Raw genomic sequence first — 19,185 nt, 5'->3', positions numbered from 1 at the left:
AAGGAAAGATTTATTGTAGATCGACTTGAGAAGAATCTCTGTGATCAAGAAGGATTTTTTAATCAAAAGAAGGATCAGTACATCGTGAAGGAGCTGTAGATCATAGAAGGATAGGAAGATCAAGGAAGGATCTGTAGATGTGGAAGGAAGGATCTGTGATCAAGGAAAGGATCTGTTGATCAAAAGAAGGATCTGTAGATAAAGGAAGGATCTGTAGATGAAAAGAAGGATCTGTAGATGAAGAGAACTATCTGTAGATCGACGAGAATGTTTTAGATTAAGAAAGGTTGTGTATTAGGAGAGTATCTGTAGATGAAGAAGCATCTGTGATCAAGGAAGGATCTGTAGATCAAGGAAGGATCTGTAGATAAAAGATCTGTAGATAAAGGAAGGATCTGTAAAATGAAGGAGGATCTGTAGATGAAGCAGGATCTGTATATCAAAGAAGGATCTGAGTAAAGGATCTGAATAAAGGATCTGTAGATGAAAGGATCTGTAGATAAAGGAAGGATCTGTAGATGAAGGAAGGATCTGTAGGTGAAGGAAGGATCTGTAGATGAAGGAAGGATCTGTAGATAAAGGATCTGTAGATGAAGGAAGGATTGGTTAATCAAAGAAGGATCTGTAGATGAAGGAAGGATCTGTAGATGAAGAAACGAGCTATAGATCAATAGAAAACATAAATATGAGGTAGATCAGCAAAGAATCTTCGCTAATTTAAGGTAATTTATGTGTGTTCTTATTTAGCAATAGCCAAGGCTTGGTTCAACGATCAAGCTTATCATGCGATAGCGGTGGCACTGAGTGCAGTGGACAACGCCATTTAGAAAAAATAGTTCCGGGAATAAAACAAATTAATCACAGTGACAAATCATCCTTGCCGGAACTACGGGCAAATCAAATGATTTAGATGAGTATGTTATTTTTGCTTTCGAGCTTTTCCCAAACTTTCACAACAACGCTATAGGGACAGTAAATATGTTTTGTATATTCTTAATGAATTTCGTTTAATAAAACATCATTCACTGTTAAATTTCCAGCAAAACCACACAATCAGAAAAAATTGTTTTTGAGCATTCAACCAATCAGCGTGTTTTTATGTTATCAGGTATTGTTTTGTCTCTCAAATTTATTGAAATTTATATAATGTATTGATTGATATATTAACAGTACATTCTGTTATGTAGAATCACTTGCATAGTTATAATATACACAGCAACATTAACATTGCTGCTATCAAACAATGGTGACTCCTTAACTTGGGACACAGGATGTACGGAATAATATATTATATATATAAAATGTATAACAATGTGCCCTCCCAGCTATCACCATAGTAAATCGGTATTTCCCTGCACTTGGGACACAGGATGTACGATTATACATTGTTCAAGCGAAAGCAGTGAACGTCTCTTTGAGACTCTCTACACAATCGACAGCGCTCAAAATATATTTATATAACTCACTGCAATACAGAAAAGCCAAGAAGAATGAACGCTACTTATACTCTACATTCATAAACAATTACCCACGAAACTTTATCAACAAAGTATTAAACAAAATACACAACAAACCACAAGCTGAAAAACCTAACGAAGATACAGACGAACCAGTAAAAATAGTTACATTACCATATATAAAACGGAACATCAGAAATGACATCAAGACTACTCCGACCATTCAAAATAAACATTGCACATAAACCAACACACAAACTGAAGTCATACTTCACTAAACATAAGACCGAACAACCACATTTGACACAACCAACGCGATCTACATGATACCATGTAAAGATTGCCCCAAACAGTACATAGGACAAACATCAAGAAAATTGAAACAAGACTCACTGAACACAAGAATGCCATCAAACGATGCGACCAAAATCACTACCAGCAGAACATACATACGATACCAACCACACATTTGACTGGACAAGAACACAGCTTCTTGGACGCGCACAGATAAAACACGCACGAGAATTCAAAGAGGCATGGTACAGGGACAACAACGTAAACAGACATATTGACATCCCCATCATCTATTCACACAAAGACAAAACCAAAACAACAAACTAATCACACAACGACTAAAATAAAACACTCGAATTTCATTAACGCAATTTATACCCAGAAACCATGACAACGCATCTTATACCATCCAATAATGTCAACTCAACTACTAACCAACCAATCAGACGCTCCAGCCTACAAAATCTTTGTAAATAATATATTCTTACAGGGTGTAGATAAAAGCGGGCGCGGACGACGGACGCAGACGACGGACGCGGACGGCGGACGCAGATGTAAGACGAACGTCTGTTTGTTGTGGTCGGGAATTGCAAATGATTTATTGTAGGGAGTTTGACAGTAATTTAAACGAGCTATCTTTCAAGATATATTTTTGATCTCATTATTTAAAGCAATTAAACATGCATATTTCAATTTCAGTCAGTCATATAGAGTGTAACGCAATGAAACCTCATTGTATTTTTTTCGTGTTTTGTCAATGGCATTTCACTCATGTTTGCCTTACTTGGGTGAGCCTGTTCATATTTATTGCACTGAAATGATTTCCGTCAACTTGTCATTTGGCAAGCAGCACGTATATTGCTGTTTTCAACTTGACGTCCTTTTGAAAGCTGAGGTTTGAAGCCGTTGCAAGTTAGTCAGTGCGTCATTTATAGTCATGTTGCTGTAGCTATATGACAACTTTTGATGAATAGCCAAACGCATTCAAAAGCGTTATGATATTTTCCGTCGTAATTTCCGTATAACAGAGTCAAATTTAAAATTCTGTTTCACTGCATTCTTTCAGTCATAGCAATGAAATATCGTCGCTAGGTTAGTTTTCCTTTAATATTTCTAGAGCTATATACAATTCTTTGTTTTTTGCTTGATCTTTCTTTTTGCAATGCGTGAGAAACTATAACGCTAGTGATTCATCTAAAAGAAGGATTGTCTCATGTTTTTTAATATAACTACCGTTCGTATCTAAGGATGCGAGTAATTATTTCTATCACATAGTTACCTCAGTGACTTAAAGTTAAAACGAATTGTGTTAAAGAAATGTGGAGCAGCAGAGAAGTGGGACCTCAACAAATATTCTTATCTTATTTTAAAGGAAATTACCTGTAGGACATTCTTTGCATAAGTGCATGCAGCTTTTGCTACTTATGGTTTCAATTAATACTTATTTTCTTTTATCGTATGATTTGAGTCATATAAGATTGACTTTTTTAAAATTGGAAAAGCAAGGCTCACCCACGTAGGGCAAACATAGAATGAAATGCCAACCAAAGCACGAAAAAAATACAATAAGGTTTCATTGCGTCACACTCTATATGACTGACTGAAATTGAAATATGCATGTTTAATTGCTTTAAATAATGAGGTCAAAAATATATCCTGAAAGATAAAGCTCTTTTAAATTACTGTCAAACTCACCAATAAATCATTTGCAATTCCCGCACACAACAAACAGACGTTCGTCTTACATCTGCGTCCGCCTCCGCGTCCGTCGTCTGCGTCCGCCGTCCGCGTCCGTCGTCCGCGTCCGTCCGCGCGCGCTTTTTATCTACCCATTCTTACATTCTGACGAAGGCTCGAAGCACCGAGTTGAAAGCTTAATAAAAATTTCAAAATAAAAATCCAGAAAATCCTTATTATAATAATATGCCTGGGTTACCAATTTTCAAATATATATATATATATATATATACATTGTTATACACTTTGTATATATATATATATATATACGATATTATACACTTTGTATATATATATATATATATATATATATATATATATATATATATATATATATATATATATTATTACGGATAATATTCCTGGATAAAAGAGCGCTCAATATTCGATATATTAGAAGAGCGTAAGATAAAATGAACTAAAATAAAATGGACAATTGTTTGCTGTCGCTACTCGGAGTTTCACGCCGTAGGGCGATCTTCAGGCAACTGACAGATTATATATTATTTGCTGACTATAAACATCGACTAAAGGTGTTAAGTTACATGACGGCATGCACTAAACATATCGGAACGTTTATTTAAAATGTTCTTTTTACGTCCTTTCAGGATAAGTAGCCTTTCTTCAAGGCAAAGACAGCAGGTTCTTTGGTTTTTGTTCGGGGAGTGAAGTTGTTTGATGAAGTCCCATTTAATGTTGTGTGTTTGTTTTCTTTCAGTGTCCACGTGTATTTAGAAAGTTCTGTCTCGTTCCGGTATTTAATGTTCGTAATTGATTTAATGTGGTTTCGATATCGTGTCTTAAAAGCGCATGCAGTAACACCTATGTAAGTTTTGTTTCGTTGTTGTCAGTCGTTGTCACGTCGGCTTTGTAAATCACGTTGGGTTTCAGGCAATTGCCATTTGTCGGGCATAGATGTTTCTGTCTGCAGTTACATTTCTTTGGTGGGTTGTTCTTGTTCTGGGTTGTGTCTGGGTTAAGTCTTTTAAAATAGTCTTGTTGTGTCTGGTTATGAAAGTTTTCATGTTTTCGCCGCAGCTGTAGCTTACGCGTATTGTGTGTCGGTTGAATATCTTGGAGAGTATAGTATTTGGTGGGAAATGTTTGTCGATAAGTTGTAGGAAGTCATGGGCGATGTGAGTTTTACGTTTTGCTGTATGGTGGGTTAAACCAAGTGACGTTACGTTTTCTGTTGTACGTGGTGTTTACATTGATGTTTGATGGATTAAAAGGTGAGTTGGGTGGTGAAGTTGCTTTGTTTAAGAGCTTGGTTGTAAATTGGTGCGGCATTTTCGAAGGTGTCTTTGCCAGATGAGAGTGTGTTAATTCGGTTGTTGATGGATGTGGGTAGTTGGCGTAATACTGATGGTGGGTGGTTGGACGATCTGTGAATGTAGAGGGCTCGTCGTTGGGTTTTCTAAATGGTTTGTAGGTGTCGTTGCTAAGGTCAAATGTTACGTCAAGGAAGTTTGTGCGTTCATGGTTTGTCATCGCTGTGATTTTTAGTCAAGCTCGTCAAATAGGTGTGAGAGGGTTTTCTTTCTTTGTCGCAGAGTCTTCCAGATTTCGTATTTATGACTGCAAGGCCATCGTCACGGTATAAGCCGACGTTGTTTCCGTACCGTTGCTGTAGTTGGTCGAGTAAGAATAGCCCTACAAGCTCGCAAACTTCCGCTCCATCATAGCTGCCCATGGTTACATCAAACGTGTTGGTAGCGTTGCGTTTGGACCATGATTTGTTTTGGACAAATGCTGGACAAATGCCTAGTGGGCAAAACAATACACACCAATCACAGAAAAGACCACACCATTATAAAACACGCAAAGAAAATCACTTCTTTTCCACCAAAACAAATCATGGTCCAAACGCAACTTCACCAACACGTTTGATGTAACCATAGGCAGCTATGATGGAGCGGAAGTTTGCGAGCTTGTAGGGCTATTCTTACTCGACCAACTACAGCAACGGTACGGAAACAACGTCGGCTTATACCGTGACGATGGCCTTGCAGTCATAAATACGAAATCTGGAAGACTTTGCGACAAAGAAGAAAAACCCTCTCACACCTATTTGACGAGCGGACTAAAATCACAGCGATGACAAACCATGAACACACAAACTTCCTTGACGTAACATTTGACCTTAGCAACGACACCTACAAACCATATAGAAACCCAACGACGAGCCTCATTTCACAGATCGTCCAACCACCCACCATCAATATTACGCCAACTACCACATCCATCAACAACCGAATTAACACACTCATCTGGCAAAGACACCTTCGAAAATGCCGCGCAATTTACAACCAAGCTCTAAACAAACGCTTCACCACCCAACTCACCTTTAATCCATCAAACATCAATGTAAACACCACGTACAACAGAAACGTAACGTCACTTGGTTTAACCCACCATACAGCAAAAACGTAAAAACTCACATCGCCCATGACTTCCTACAACTTATCGACAAACATTTCCCACCAAATACTATACTCTCCAGATATTCAACCGACACACAATGCAAGCTACAGCTGCAGCGAAAACATGAAAAACTCATAACCAGACACAACAAGACTATTTTAAAAGACTTAGGGACACAACCAGAACAGAACAACCCACAAAGAAATGTAACTGCAGACAAAACATCTATGCCCGACAAATGGCAATTGCCTGAAACCAGCGTGATTTACAAAGCCGACGTGACAACGACTAACAACAACGAAACAAAACTTACATAGGTGTTACTGCATGCGCTTTTAAGACACGATATCGAAACCACATTAAATCAATTACGAACATTAAATACCGGAACGAGACAGAACTTTCTAAATACGTGGACACTGAAAGAAAACAACGTAACTACAACATTAAATGGGACTTCATCAAACAACTCCACCACCGAACAAAACCAAAGAACCGTCTTTGCCTTGAAGAAAGGCTACTTATCCTGAAAAGGACATAAAAAGAACATTTTAAAATAAACGTTCCGATATGTTTAGTGCATGCCGTCATGTAACAACACCTTTTAGTCGATGTATATAGTCAGCAAATAATATATAATCTGTCAGTTGCCTGATCGCCCTACGGCGTGAAACTCCAGTAGCGACAGCAAAAATTGTCCATTTTATATATATATATATATATATATATTGATAAGAAGAAAACACACAAAACTACAATTTCATCCGACAAGCCCTGTTTCGTGATTTAACATCTTCAGGGGATTAAATTCAATCCCTTCAGAATAAATTCAGAGCAATCCTGAAAACAGGCATTTAATTATAATGAAATAATGATTTTAATGTATTCTTCTTCTTATCGAACTGGCAGTTGTTTAACTTGCCACACTCGTCAGGAGTTCGATAAAACGGAAGACTCCGGACGTGATGGCGGAAAACGACGAGTATTCAACGACGAAGTGAACGAAGACGTGCTTGTAGTGAAGGATCTTACGAAAATATTTAAAGTTCAAGGTAGAGAATTTCGACTTGCTGTGTTTGTAGATGTGTTGAAAAATATCATTCTTTTATCAGCCGAAATCATGTATATTGAGAACTTAAATTATAATGTATATTTACGTAATTTGCATCAGTAAATTATTAAATGTATATTACTGATGTGTTTGTTCAGATGGGCAGAGTTCTCTTCGAAGTGACATGTTGTCTGTAAAAAAACTCTCTCCAACCGTTGTACTTTCTTAATCTGGAGAATGAAACAAGATTGTCTTGAAAATATACAATACTCTCATTGTCTGTAGAATGAAACGAGATTTTAATGAAGACTTTTTTAGAAAGTTCACTGTCGTTTTGAAACTTCTATTCAGTGAAAATATATAAAAGAACAAAGCTTCTTCTTTATTAACACCTTATTTTTTCCCAAAAAAGGTCGTCGAAGATTTGCTGCAGTGGATCACATCAGCTTGTTAATACCTTTAGGTGAATGCTTCCTACTGGGAGTCAATGGCGCGGGAAAAACTACAATGTTTGAAATGTTAACAGGCGATGTGATTCCAACTTCGGGTACCGCCGTCCTTGACTCGTGGGATATTCAGACTAATTTAAGTCGGGTATGTTTCTATTGTTGTATATGATCAGTAGCGTAGCCAGCCTGTAGATTTACTTCCGCTATGTAAATTTTTAAAGATTACCATTATTCATGTCTTTAGAAATCTCTTTTTCTAACTATCAGTAAATACAAAAATATTAGGAAAGCGGAAGTAAAAAGTCGAGTTGGTTACACTACTGTATATGATCTGTTTGACCTTTCCCTTTTAGCAAATTGAAGAATCATGTAAAGACCATTGAACCAAATTTACAACTGAATGGGTACTTTACGTTCCGTTATATATTTATTTCAATTATCTGTCCGCGAACTGTAAAAATGCTAACCTCGTACCGAGGCGCTTTGATGCTCTGAATCATTTGTGCGAAAAGTGCAGCGCGGGACGACATGCGCGAATAAAAAATGAGAAAATCGCGGCTTGTAACGCTTGTAACAGCCACGCTAACGGGCGGCACACGCCACGTGACATTCAATTTATTAATCATCAAATAATTCAAAGCGCCAGGCTACTAGGCTAATCCGACATCAAGATTTTAAAGCAGTAGTTCATCCTTAAGGAGACATAAACGCCATTTAGAGGAATTTCATGCTTGGAATTTAGGATGTAAATTAAATAATATTCGTAGTTAGTTTCGTTAGTTTAGCCATCGTACTAGTCTCGAACTAGTTCTCTTTACGTCATTACGAAAAAAGTTGAACACGCAATGGTATGCCTGCAGCCATTGAGGAGGCTGTTATGCAAATTACAGGTTTGCAGATTTTTCAACACTGTGTATACCATTGAAATGGTGCATACAAAGACATACTGTGGTATGTCACTACTCCCCTGTGAGTGAACAACAACACAATTTTGCCATTTTGCATGACATCTACATTGTAAAATGAAGAAAATCTTCGTTGAAATCACCCAACTTGGCGCTGTCATGACGTAAATGCATGTTAGGAACAAGCAAATATTTTGACTGCGCCGATGTTATTTGTAGTGGTAAATTTCTCTTGCAATATTTAGTGTTGACGTTGCAATGTCTGTAATATTTCTGTTGCAATGTTTAGTGTTCCTCATTTACGAAATGGAGCTTCGCATGTAATTGTTCAATAATATTACGACGCAAAACAAGTTGTAACCAGCCATAAATAAAGCCAAGCGAATTACATTTGACGTTCAAAGATCGAACAACTAACCCTTACATACATAACAAATAATTTCTTACTTGTTTATAAATGAACTCCCTTTTCAGTTGTTGCTTGTTGTCGGCCACTTTGTAGGTAATTGGTCAAATATATTACTTGTAAAATATAAACGTTTCAATGGTCCGTTGTATTGTCCGCCATTTTGGTTCTTCTCCCTCCAACGAAACCACATTCTTTAGCGAAACACAGCGTCAGCACAGTATGACGAATACATCGAAGATAACTTCATTGACATTTTTTGTGCCACCTGTATTATTACCACAGTGTAGTGGCTCAACAGGATGTTTCGAAAAAACTGCTCGTCTTTGAAATCAGCCGACGTTCAGACTTTGCATAATTCAGCAGTAACTGATCTCCAAAGACCTGTGAACGCAAGAGAAGACAATAATACATGCGAATTGCGGCTACTGTTCGTTGCAAATTTCAAGCATGAAATTTATTTCAATTGCCGTTACGCCTTAGTTGCAAATCAATTACTCCTGAAACAAGTAAAACAAAAACGTTGGCTAGTTTTAACTGCGTAGAGAAAGGACCTTCTTTATGCTCGTTATTCTGTAGCCACACCATAGAAAACAAACATTATCATTTGGCTGCGCAACTTGGTGCTGTATATTTAGTACCGAATGTGGTCAACCATCGATAATTGGGGGGGGGAGTATTGATATATGTATATATGATTATGACCCTCCCCCCCGAAACCTTCCTACATTTAATCATTGTGTCAACAACAAATACTTCAGTCGGGAAAATTGCCTTTGTACGCGTTATTTTCATTTGTCAATATGTTTAGATAACCTGATGCAAACGCGAGCATCGACCAATCAGAGCACGCATTGCACATGTTATTTTGTAAATGAAAATTATAATTTTAAGTGTAAATTATGTTGTTTACCGAGGTTCGTAAACGAACAGGCTATTGTCCACAATTTGATGCTTTGATCGATTTATTGACGGGACGGGAGATGTTGCAAATGTATGCTGCACTTCGTGGAGTCCCCAGTCATGAGATCAATCCATTGATCGAAGATTTAATGAGATCAGTGTTGCTAACAGAACACGCAGATATGTTAACTAAAACATACAGGTATAATAGAAGAAACGTCGTCTACTTTCAAATAGAATGCTGTACTATAAATGCTCACCTAGCTTTTGCTATTTATATATTCATTTTGGTTTATTTGACGTTGAAACCTGAGTATTTATATACTCCTGTGTAGTTTCTTCATGAAGAGTGATCTGCTGTGCAACTTTAGTCCTATATACTCCAGTCTTGTGTCTTTATCTGGAGTGATCTGATGTTGAAACTTGCGTTCTTACTCCAGTCTTGTGTCTTTATCTGGAGTGATCTGATGTTGAAACTTCAGTTCTTATATACTCCAGTCTAATATCTTCATCAGTAGTGATCTGATGTTGAAACTTTAGTTCTTATATAATCCAGTCTAATCTCTTCATCAGGATTGATCTGATGTTGAAACTGTAGTCGTTATATACTCCAGTCTAGTGTCTTTATCAAAACTGATCTGATGTTGAAACTTTAATCCTTACATACTCCAATTTAGTGTCTTTATCTGGAGTGATCTGATGTTGAAACTTTAATCCTTACATTTTCCAGTTTAGTGTCTTCAGCAGGAGTGATCTGATGTTAAAACTTTAATCCATACATTCTCCAGTTTAGTGTCTTCATCAGGAGTGATTTAACGTGGAAATTATGCAATTGACGCGTCAAAAATCTACCATCTTTTTATAGCAATCCCAGGCTCATTAGATCACGAATACAAAGATTACCTTTTCTTTTTACAGTGGTGGAAACAAACGAAACTAAGTAGCAATAGCTTTGATTGGCGATTCACTTATAGTTTTCTCGACGACCAACAACTGGAATGGATCCTGTTCCAAGACGACTGTTGTGGAACACTTTATGTAGAGTCAGAGCCGAAGGTATGAAACTGGTGATGAAGCGGGTTTCCTTCCGGGGAAGATGTGTTGAAGAATGCAATTACATGCAGTTCATACCCGCCTAATATGAGCGCCATTTGGTTATTATTAAAATAATAATCTTTCCCTCTGGTCGATGCCTGATGATTGGTAATCATTTTGTACCCACCCTCACAGGTCGATGCCTGATGATTGGTAACCATTTTGTCCCTCCCTCTCCCCTAGGTCGATGCCTTCTGATTGGTATTTTGTTCCTCCTCTCTCCCCTTAGGTCGATGCCTTGTGATTGGTAATCATTTGTTCCCTCCTCTCTTCCTTAGGTCGATGCCTGATGATTACGTCACATAGTATGGAAGAATGCGAGGCGTTGTGTACTCGGTTGGCAATCATGGAAAATGGCAAATTGCGCTTTCTCGGTAGCCCGCAACACCTGAAGAACAAATTCTTTCAAGGATTCACTTTGTTGGTAAACCCTCCAAGTGACACGCCTAGTAATGACTCGACCTTGGTAAAAGAATTCGTGGCAGAGACGTTCCCAGTAGTGTACTTCGAGACGAGCACAATGGCTTGTTGAATTACCACATGGGCAATTCAAAATGCGCTTGGTCTTCCCTGTTTGCGATCTTAGAAGATGCGCACAGCCGTTCTGTTATCGGTAATTATTCTATAAAGCAAACCACACTGGATGAGATATTTTTAAATTTTGCTCTCTCACTGGGAGGCTACGACGATTAGATGGTCGATTAATATTGTCGTACATGGGCAGTGTGACCATTTATTTTGAATTATAACTAAATCTTTTTTATCGTGTTAATGATTGTTTGGTCGATTTAAATTTTTCTATCGCGCCTTGTGTACGCCACTAAATGTTGCATACACCAAAAAGAACTACCCGAATGAAGTAAGCACGATGCCATGACCTAGAACCCAGTCTACTAGATACCTGACTCCGCCGAAATTTATAGTTACGAGTTTGGCAAGCCGCCATCTTGAAAGGTGGCAAAATTGACGATATTTACGAGTAAAATATGCATTTTTTGCATTGAAACGCAGTTGCAGAATTGATAGTATAGGTTTGGTTTTTAAAATTTTTTAAAATTTCAGCTTATTTTGATTGAGAGTTGGTTTTTTTTGCCACCATTCAAGATGGCGTCCTTGTCTCAGGATGTCACGTTCACATCTTGGGAATGGGTTCTAAATCATTGAGTATGACGTTATCAAATAATGTCAAGAACCATGCCAGGCTCTCACGTGACATATTCCAGAGCGAACTAGGTGGCATTCAAAAACACACTGCGATTCTTCAATTGTAAAACTGTTATATTTCATAAAATATTTTATAAAACATTAACATGCCTTGTTACATGAGCGAAAATGTTTACAAATCAACGATTGTATGCTTTATCAATGAAAAGTGAATAAATTTCTGCGGTTATAAATATAAAATTTGTTCACACGGCTCATTTCCTATACGACAATACAATAATTTAATAGATTTTGCAACATGAACTATTGTCGCTACTGTATGCACAATATATATATATAAAATTAATATAAAGATTAATATAATTTATATGTTATGAAAATTTTTGACTTATTCTGGATAACGAACTTTGTTGAGATTTTTTTCTTTCTAAATCTTCGCTCAACGTAATTGCTGGAAAGAGATTATTAAAACACGGTTATGCGATTGTCCAGTTGGCAAAACCTCAAGCAATAACTGCCTCGATATATATTTAGTCAGTTATCATGAAATAAGTGTGAATATAATGAGAATAACGCGTGAACTTATCGTGAAACACGCGGGAGTTTCACCTTTAACTTGCTTGAAATTATCTCCTCACTACAACTGTTAGAATTTATTAAACGCCCGAGGCGTTAATTGACCATTCACGGCATGCAAATAAATATGCCACACGGACTACACCAATGTCTTTGTTATTGTTAATGACGTAATAGGGTCAAGAAAATCAATATGCAGTTTTCCATGTCAAGATGGTGATGGTACAATTTACATTAACTTAGTAGGCTTTTAACAAATTACAATCTGATTAAGCATGTCTGAAATTCACAAGTGAAAGATATTCTTACAAACCTTTTCTATCTTCTTCCGTCATTGACGTTGATACTATTTTCTTCAAATCTTTAACCCACTCGTCCCTTTCGTCCTCCGTGCCAACACTGAATTCGTAAACTTGATCTGGTGTGTGAATTGAAAAGCCGTAGCCGAGCGGGGGCCTCGTATTCGTTAAAACCCGAGGTGACGTCATAGCCTTTCGTGCCTAATACAAATTTGCCTTTCGGGAACGCGTCCTAGAAACCAGCAACGCATCAAAAGGTAAGTAACAAAATTTAAAATGACAACAAGTCGTCATTAACCACGTGATCACAATCATACAAGACCCACGCCGCTGATTATTAAATATATTACAAACTATTTAAATACAGTGGGTTGTGTACGTCTTGATTTTATAAAAATATGTGCACAGAAAGATTATTAAATTTGAGCACAAAGTAGCGTCACAACAATACGAATTGAAGTGAATCTTTTATATCATCAATTTCCTGTCTTATGACACAGACATTAGGATATAATTACCGTTGCTTGCTCCAAGTACATAACTCGACGACCATCTACACAAAACCATCTGTCTTTCCATTATCCTAAAGGAAATTTGATCAGATGTTAGAAAAAGGTCTTGGCAGAGGTAAAAGAAAAGATTTAGAAAGAGAAAAAGGTCAAGGGGTAAGCTTATCAGGAAAAAGTGAGTATATGCAAGAAAAGAACAGCTAGAAAGGATCGAGATAGAAGATAAAGCATAGAGGGATAAAGGGAGAGCATCAGCGAAAGAAGAATCGATCAGAGCGTCGGCTCAGGATCAAAGATCAAAGGCGCGCTCTCTCGCGAATCAAGGCGAAAAAAGGATCAGATCGGGCGCACGTCGGCTCTCGAATCAGATCGAAGCGCATCAGAGATCGGGTCAGGGCGCGTCATCAGGAATCAGGCGCGTCAGATCTCAGGCGCGTCGAGGCGAGATATTTCAGAAAAGAGGGGCGCGTCGAATCGAGATCGATTTCAAAATCAGATCGAGCGCTCAAAGTCTCGATCAGATCAGATCGCAAGTCGGCTCAGGATCAGATCGGCACGTCAGATCAAATCACAAAGGCGAAATCAGGGCGTCAGACAAATCGATCAATCGATCAAAGATCCGATCAACTCGATCAGGATCAGATCAAGGCGCGACATCAGAAAGATGGGATCCAGGCGCTCGAGGATCGAATCAGGCGCGACAATCAGCTCAGATCAAAGGCGATAAGATCAGGAAAGCGCATTCTCAAAATCAGGCACGCCGTCATCGATCGGATCAGATCGAGTTTTGTCGCTCGATCGGATCGAGATCAGCTCGAAGATCAGGATCAAAGATCAGAGCGCGTCGCTCGAAAAGATCGATCGAGCACGCATGGATCAGATCAGGCGCGTCGAGGATCAGGCGCGTCGACTCAGGCTTTGCGTCAGGCATCAGGATCAGATCAGGCGCGTCGACGCGATCGAATCAGAGCGCGATCAACTCGAAAAATCTCAGATCAAAGGCATCGCTCGATCGGATCAGATCCGGAAGACGTCGCTCGGAAGGATCGAACAAGGCGCGTCGGCTCGAGAGATCAAGGCGCGTCGGCTCATCGGATCGTCAGAATCATCGGATCAAGAATCAGGCACGTCGCTTTCAGAAATCGCGATCAAGAGGCACTCGGCTAGGTCGAATGAGGAAACAAAATGAATCAGAGCGAAGAAAGATAGAGCACGTCATAGGAATGAGATAAGGAAAAATCATAGAGGGATGAGATAAAGAGATGAGCATAGGAGGAAGGAAATAGGAAAGAAGACGAGCATGGAGGGATGAGATGGGGAAGAAAAGATGGCATAGAAAAATGAGATAGGGAAGAAAATGAGCATAGAGGGATGAGATAGGGAAGAAAGATGAGCATAGAACAACAGTGGGAAACACTGTTGTTGTAAGATAATCATTCAGCCAAACATAATTTGCAAATCTAGCCATACTACCGAAAAAATTAAAATATTTAGCCACTCATCATGCGTGGGATAAAACGCCATTGATAATATAAATCTAAAATTCAATCTCAACATCTGATCTGAAAATAAAATGAGAAGCAAAATCTTTTGCAAGTTAGCCGTTAAAAAATTGTCAATTTAAAACGTAATTTCGATAAATAAGTACATAATCTAAGCATAAACATATTCGTTTCATTTTAATTTACAATAAAAATACCACAAAATGAATTGCAAGGTCTTATGACACTAACCAAATTGAATGATGCACGAATGCCGAGTAGCAAAAAAGAATTAAAGTATGCGCTAGGGAAGGAAGCCACATCTTATGAAATTTTTAGCCACTCAACATGCGTGGGATAAAATGCCATTGATAATGTAAATCTGAAATACAATCTCAACATCTGATCTGGGGAATAAAATGAGAAGTAAAATTTTTGGAAGTTGGCCGTTAGTAAATTGTCATTTTAAAACGTAAGTTCAATAAATAAGTACATAATCTAAGCATAAACATATTTGTTTCATTTTAATTTACATTGAAAATACCACAAAATTAATTGCAAGGTCTTATAACAATGTCTTATAACCAAATTGAATGATGCACGAATGCCGAGTAGCAAAAAAGAATTAAAGTATGCGCTAGGGGAGGAAGCCACATCTTATGAAGATAGGTCTAAAAAATTTCATGATTAAGGTAAAGTGTACAAAATTACTTTATACCTTATATCCTAACCTTAACCCTAACTCTAAGCCTAACACTTACTCCAACCATAACTGGCCTATATCTACAGCTATTAATACAACCCTGTATACACCCAATCCCTAATCCAAATCCAAAGCCTAGCGCTAACCATATCTGGCCTGTATCAGCAACTATGAATATATTCCTCTATATACCCAATCCCTAATCCAAATCCTAATCCTAACGCTAACAATACGTACCTTGCCTATATCCGCAGCAAATGAACGAACGAGTGAGGCAAGCCGCCATCTGGAAAGGTGGCAAAATTGACGATATTTACGACTAAAAAGCACTCTTCCAACCTTCTTTTTTTGGTATGGAGTCTGCAGGTATCCACGAAACATGCTACAATTCCATTATGAAGTGCGATGTTGATATTCGTAAGGATCTCTACGCTAACATTTTCCTCTCTGGTGGGTCCACCATGTATCCTGCTATTGCTGACAGAATGCAAAGGAAATCACTGCTCTTTCCCCTCCCACCATGAAAATCAAGGTTATTGCTCCACCTGAAAGAAAATACTCTGTCTGGATTGGTGGCTCCATCTTGTCCTCTCTTTCCACCTTCCAACAGATGTGGATCTCGAAACAAGAATACGACGAATCTGGACCTTCGATTGTGCACAGGAAATGCTACTAGATTGCTTTTGACGTTTAACAGTTAATTAAAAATATATGATAGAGTTGGTTTATTTTTATTGTTTTTCCAACGCTTTCGTATCAAAGGTCCGCATTAAAAAAAGGGAAAATATTATGGAGTTTGTTGACTAACGTAGCATCAAAGTTGAAATAAATAAAGCTTTTGTTCGTTTTGTTTACTTCCTTCGTTTGTATAAAGACCTGATTTTCATGTTTTCTTTATTTATATCTGTAAAGTTATTTGAATTTGAATTTGTCAAATTTTGATGATTGAACACATAATTGAACAACAATACACTCCTCGTTTATTTTACTGGCGAGCATGCGCTGTGGTGATAACACTAATATTTGACAGTCATAGTGATAATAATATAATAATAACAAACATGTGACAGTCATATGACTAAGATGTCTTGTGACCATTATGACCTTTACGAAATCTGGATGCTGATGTAAAAATATTGCTACGGAATTCCTGTTAGTCTATATATGACTTACGACAATACATAACATCGAACACGTTTGAAAGCCAAATTCGCAACTTTGTTCGTTTTTAGTCCCTACCAACAATCAAACGCAATCTGGTGAGCGTTTTTGGGCATTGTAAGTAAATAGAAGAATTATTTACATTTGTATCGATTCATTGACATTGAAAGTACTACCGTGAAATTGGCACCACACTGGGCACAACATTCAACACAACATCCATCACAACACTCATCACCACATTCAACTAAAATTTATCATTCAAAATGATAAATCGAAAAATCGTCTTTAAAACACGTTTTCCATCAAATACAACAGTAAAAAACAATTCTTAACTGTTTATTACTATTTTACAGTCCTTAACCATCACAATAAATGTATAAAAGTCAAGAAATTGAAGAAAACACTAAGATTTATATTACAGTGTACTTTCCATTTCTCTTAATTAGCCTATAATTTAAAAACTACACGGCCAGAATATAGATAATTATATTGTCTAAAATATATCCAAAATCTGGAGGTGGCACAAAAAAATAAGTTATAGAAAATCATCGACATAGTTAGATGACACGAATGCGCGTAATATAATCTTGCATATTTAAGTTAAATTCCGGTTCTTTAACAAACAAAGCCTTATAAAGAAAAACTACACCGTAGAATTTTTCAAACTTGGCCATATATATCAAAATCTGGAGGTGGCACAAAAAAATAAGTTGTAGAAAATTATCAACAAAGTCGGATGACACGAATGCGCGTAATATAATCTTATATAATTAGGTTGAGAATTTCAAGTCATTGCAAAACAAAGGCCTGTAAATAAAAAACTACACGGTAGAATTTTTTAAACTTGGCAATATTGTAGATATTCTTATTGTCTATAACATATCAAAATCTGGAGGTGGCACAAAAAATAAATAATAGAAAATCATCGACATAGTTAGATGACACGAATTCGCGTAATATAATCTTATATAATTTGGTTGAAATTTCAAGTCATTGCTAAACAAAGGCTTGTAAATAAAAAACTACACGGTAGAATTTTTTTAAACTTGGCAATATTGTAGATATTCTTATTGTCTATAACATATCCAAAATCTAGAGGTGGCACAAAAATAAATCGTAGAAAATCATCGACAAAATCGGATGACACAAATGCGCGTAATATAATCTTGCATATTTAAGTTAAGAATTCCGGTTCTTTAATAAACAAAGCCTTATAAATAAAAAACTACACGGTAGAATTTTTTTAAACTTTGCCATATTGTAGATATTCTTATTGTCTATAACATATCCAAAATCTGGAGGTGGCACAAAAAAATAAAAGAAATAATATTCCTTGAGAATGTACTCTGGTATTAACTGTGAAGTTGGCACCATTCGACAAACAGCTCTATAGCTAAAAACTACACGGTAGAATTTTTTAAACTTGGCCATAATGTATATATTCTTATTGTCTATAACATATTCAAAATCTGGAGGTAACAAAATAAAAGAAAATAATATTCCTTGAGAATGTACTCTAATTAACTGTGAAGTTGGCACCACATTCGACAAACAGCTCTATAGCTAAAAACTACACGGTAGAATTTTTAAACTTGGCCATAATGTAGATATTTTTATTGTCTATAACATATCCAAAATCTGGAGGTGGCACAAAAATAAATGATAGAAAAATCATCAACCAAGTCAGGATGGCCAGAATGCGCGTAATATAATCTTCCATATTTAAGTTAAAATTCCGGTTCTTTAACAAACAAAGCCTTATAAAGAAAAACTACACCGTAGAATTTTTTTCAAACTTAGCCATAATGTGAATATTCTTATTGTCCAGTATATCAAAATCTGGAGGTGGCACAAAAACAATTTGTAAAAATCATCGACAAATTTAGGTGACACTTAATATGTAAGTGGTAGCGGTCGGTTCTATTATAAACAAAGGCGTCTAACTTGTAAATCAAACGACATGTGCGTATTTGGGTGACAACAGTATTTAAAGTTTTATTTATTTTGAAGTCATATACATTAATATATATGATTAACTTTTTGCCCGCCTACTTCTTAATAAGACAAATAAAAGTAAAGTAAATTATCTTAGTAAGTTTGTAAAAATACAATATAAATAATGCACATGTCTAATTATACCGTGACGTAAAAGGTCAGGATTAAAGCAATATTTGGTCGACTACTCCAAAAACAAGTCATTTTACTTCACTAGATTCACTAAATTTTGAAAAAATTAAAAGCGATGAGCAACTTCGAACAAATTTTCAAAATAGCCAGCACTGTGACATCACTGCATAATTAATTTGGTACTAACAACCAAACAGAGGTTTACTACTTTTAGACAATTTAGTAAAAGTGAAGTGTATTAATAATTTTTGTTCCTCTCTAGATTTTGGATATATTTAAAACAATCTACCGTGTAGTTTTTTATTTACAGGCCTTTGTTTAGCAATGACTTGAAATTCTGAACGTAATTATATAAGATCATATTACGCGCATTCGTGTCATCGGACTTTGTCGATGATTTTTCTATCATTATTTTTTGCCACCTCCAGATTTTGGATATGT

General features: G+C 36.8%; 1 protein-coding gene and 1 long non-coding RNA gene across 2 annotated transcripts; both read left to right on the top strand.

The window, feature by feature from the left end:
- The first annotated feature begins 6,783 nt into the window (after positions 1-6,783).
- Positions 6,784-10,566, top strand: LOC124435754 (phospholipid-transporting ATPase ABCA3-like). The gene is made up of 4 exons (XM_046985713.1): positions 6,784-6,964; positions 7,427-7,557; positions 9,641-9,828; positions 10,545-10,566. Exons 1-4 carry the CDS (start codon positions 6,784-6,786, stop codon positions 10,564-10,566), a joined length of 522 nt encoding a protein of 173 aa, XP_046841669.1.
- A 64-nt stretch (positions 10,567-10,630) lies between these two features.
- Positions 10,631-16,302, top strand: LOC124435756. Its single transcript, XR_006945144.1, has 3 exons — positions 10,631-10,682; positions 11,000-11,675; positions 15,748-16,302. It is a non-coding gene; the product is annotated as an uncharacterized LOC124435756 (long non-coding RNA).
- Positions 16,303-19,185: the final 2,883 nt, after the last annotated feature.

Source organism: Xenia sp. Carnegie-2017, unplaced genomic scaffold, assembly GCF_021976095.1.
Source record: "Xenia sp. Carnegie-2017 unplaced genomic scaffold, XeniaSp_v1 HiC_scaffold_140, whole genome shotgun sequence".
Classification (NCBI taxonomy): domain Eukaryota; kingdom Metazoa; phylum Cnidaria; class Anthozoa; order Malacalcyonacea; family Xeniidae; genus Xenia; species Xenia sp. Carnegie-2017.
Note: the sequence above shows the minus strand (reverse complement) of the source record. Positions and strands in the feature narration are given on the sequence as shown.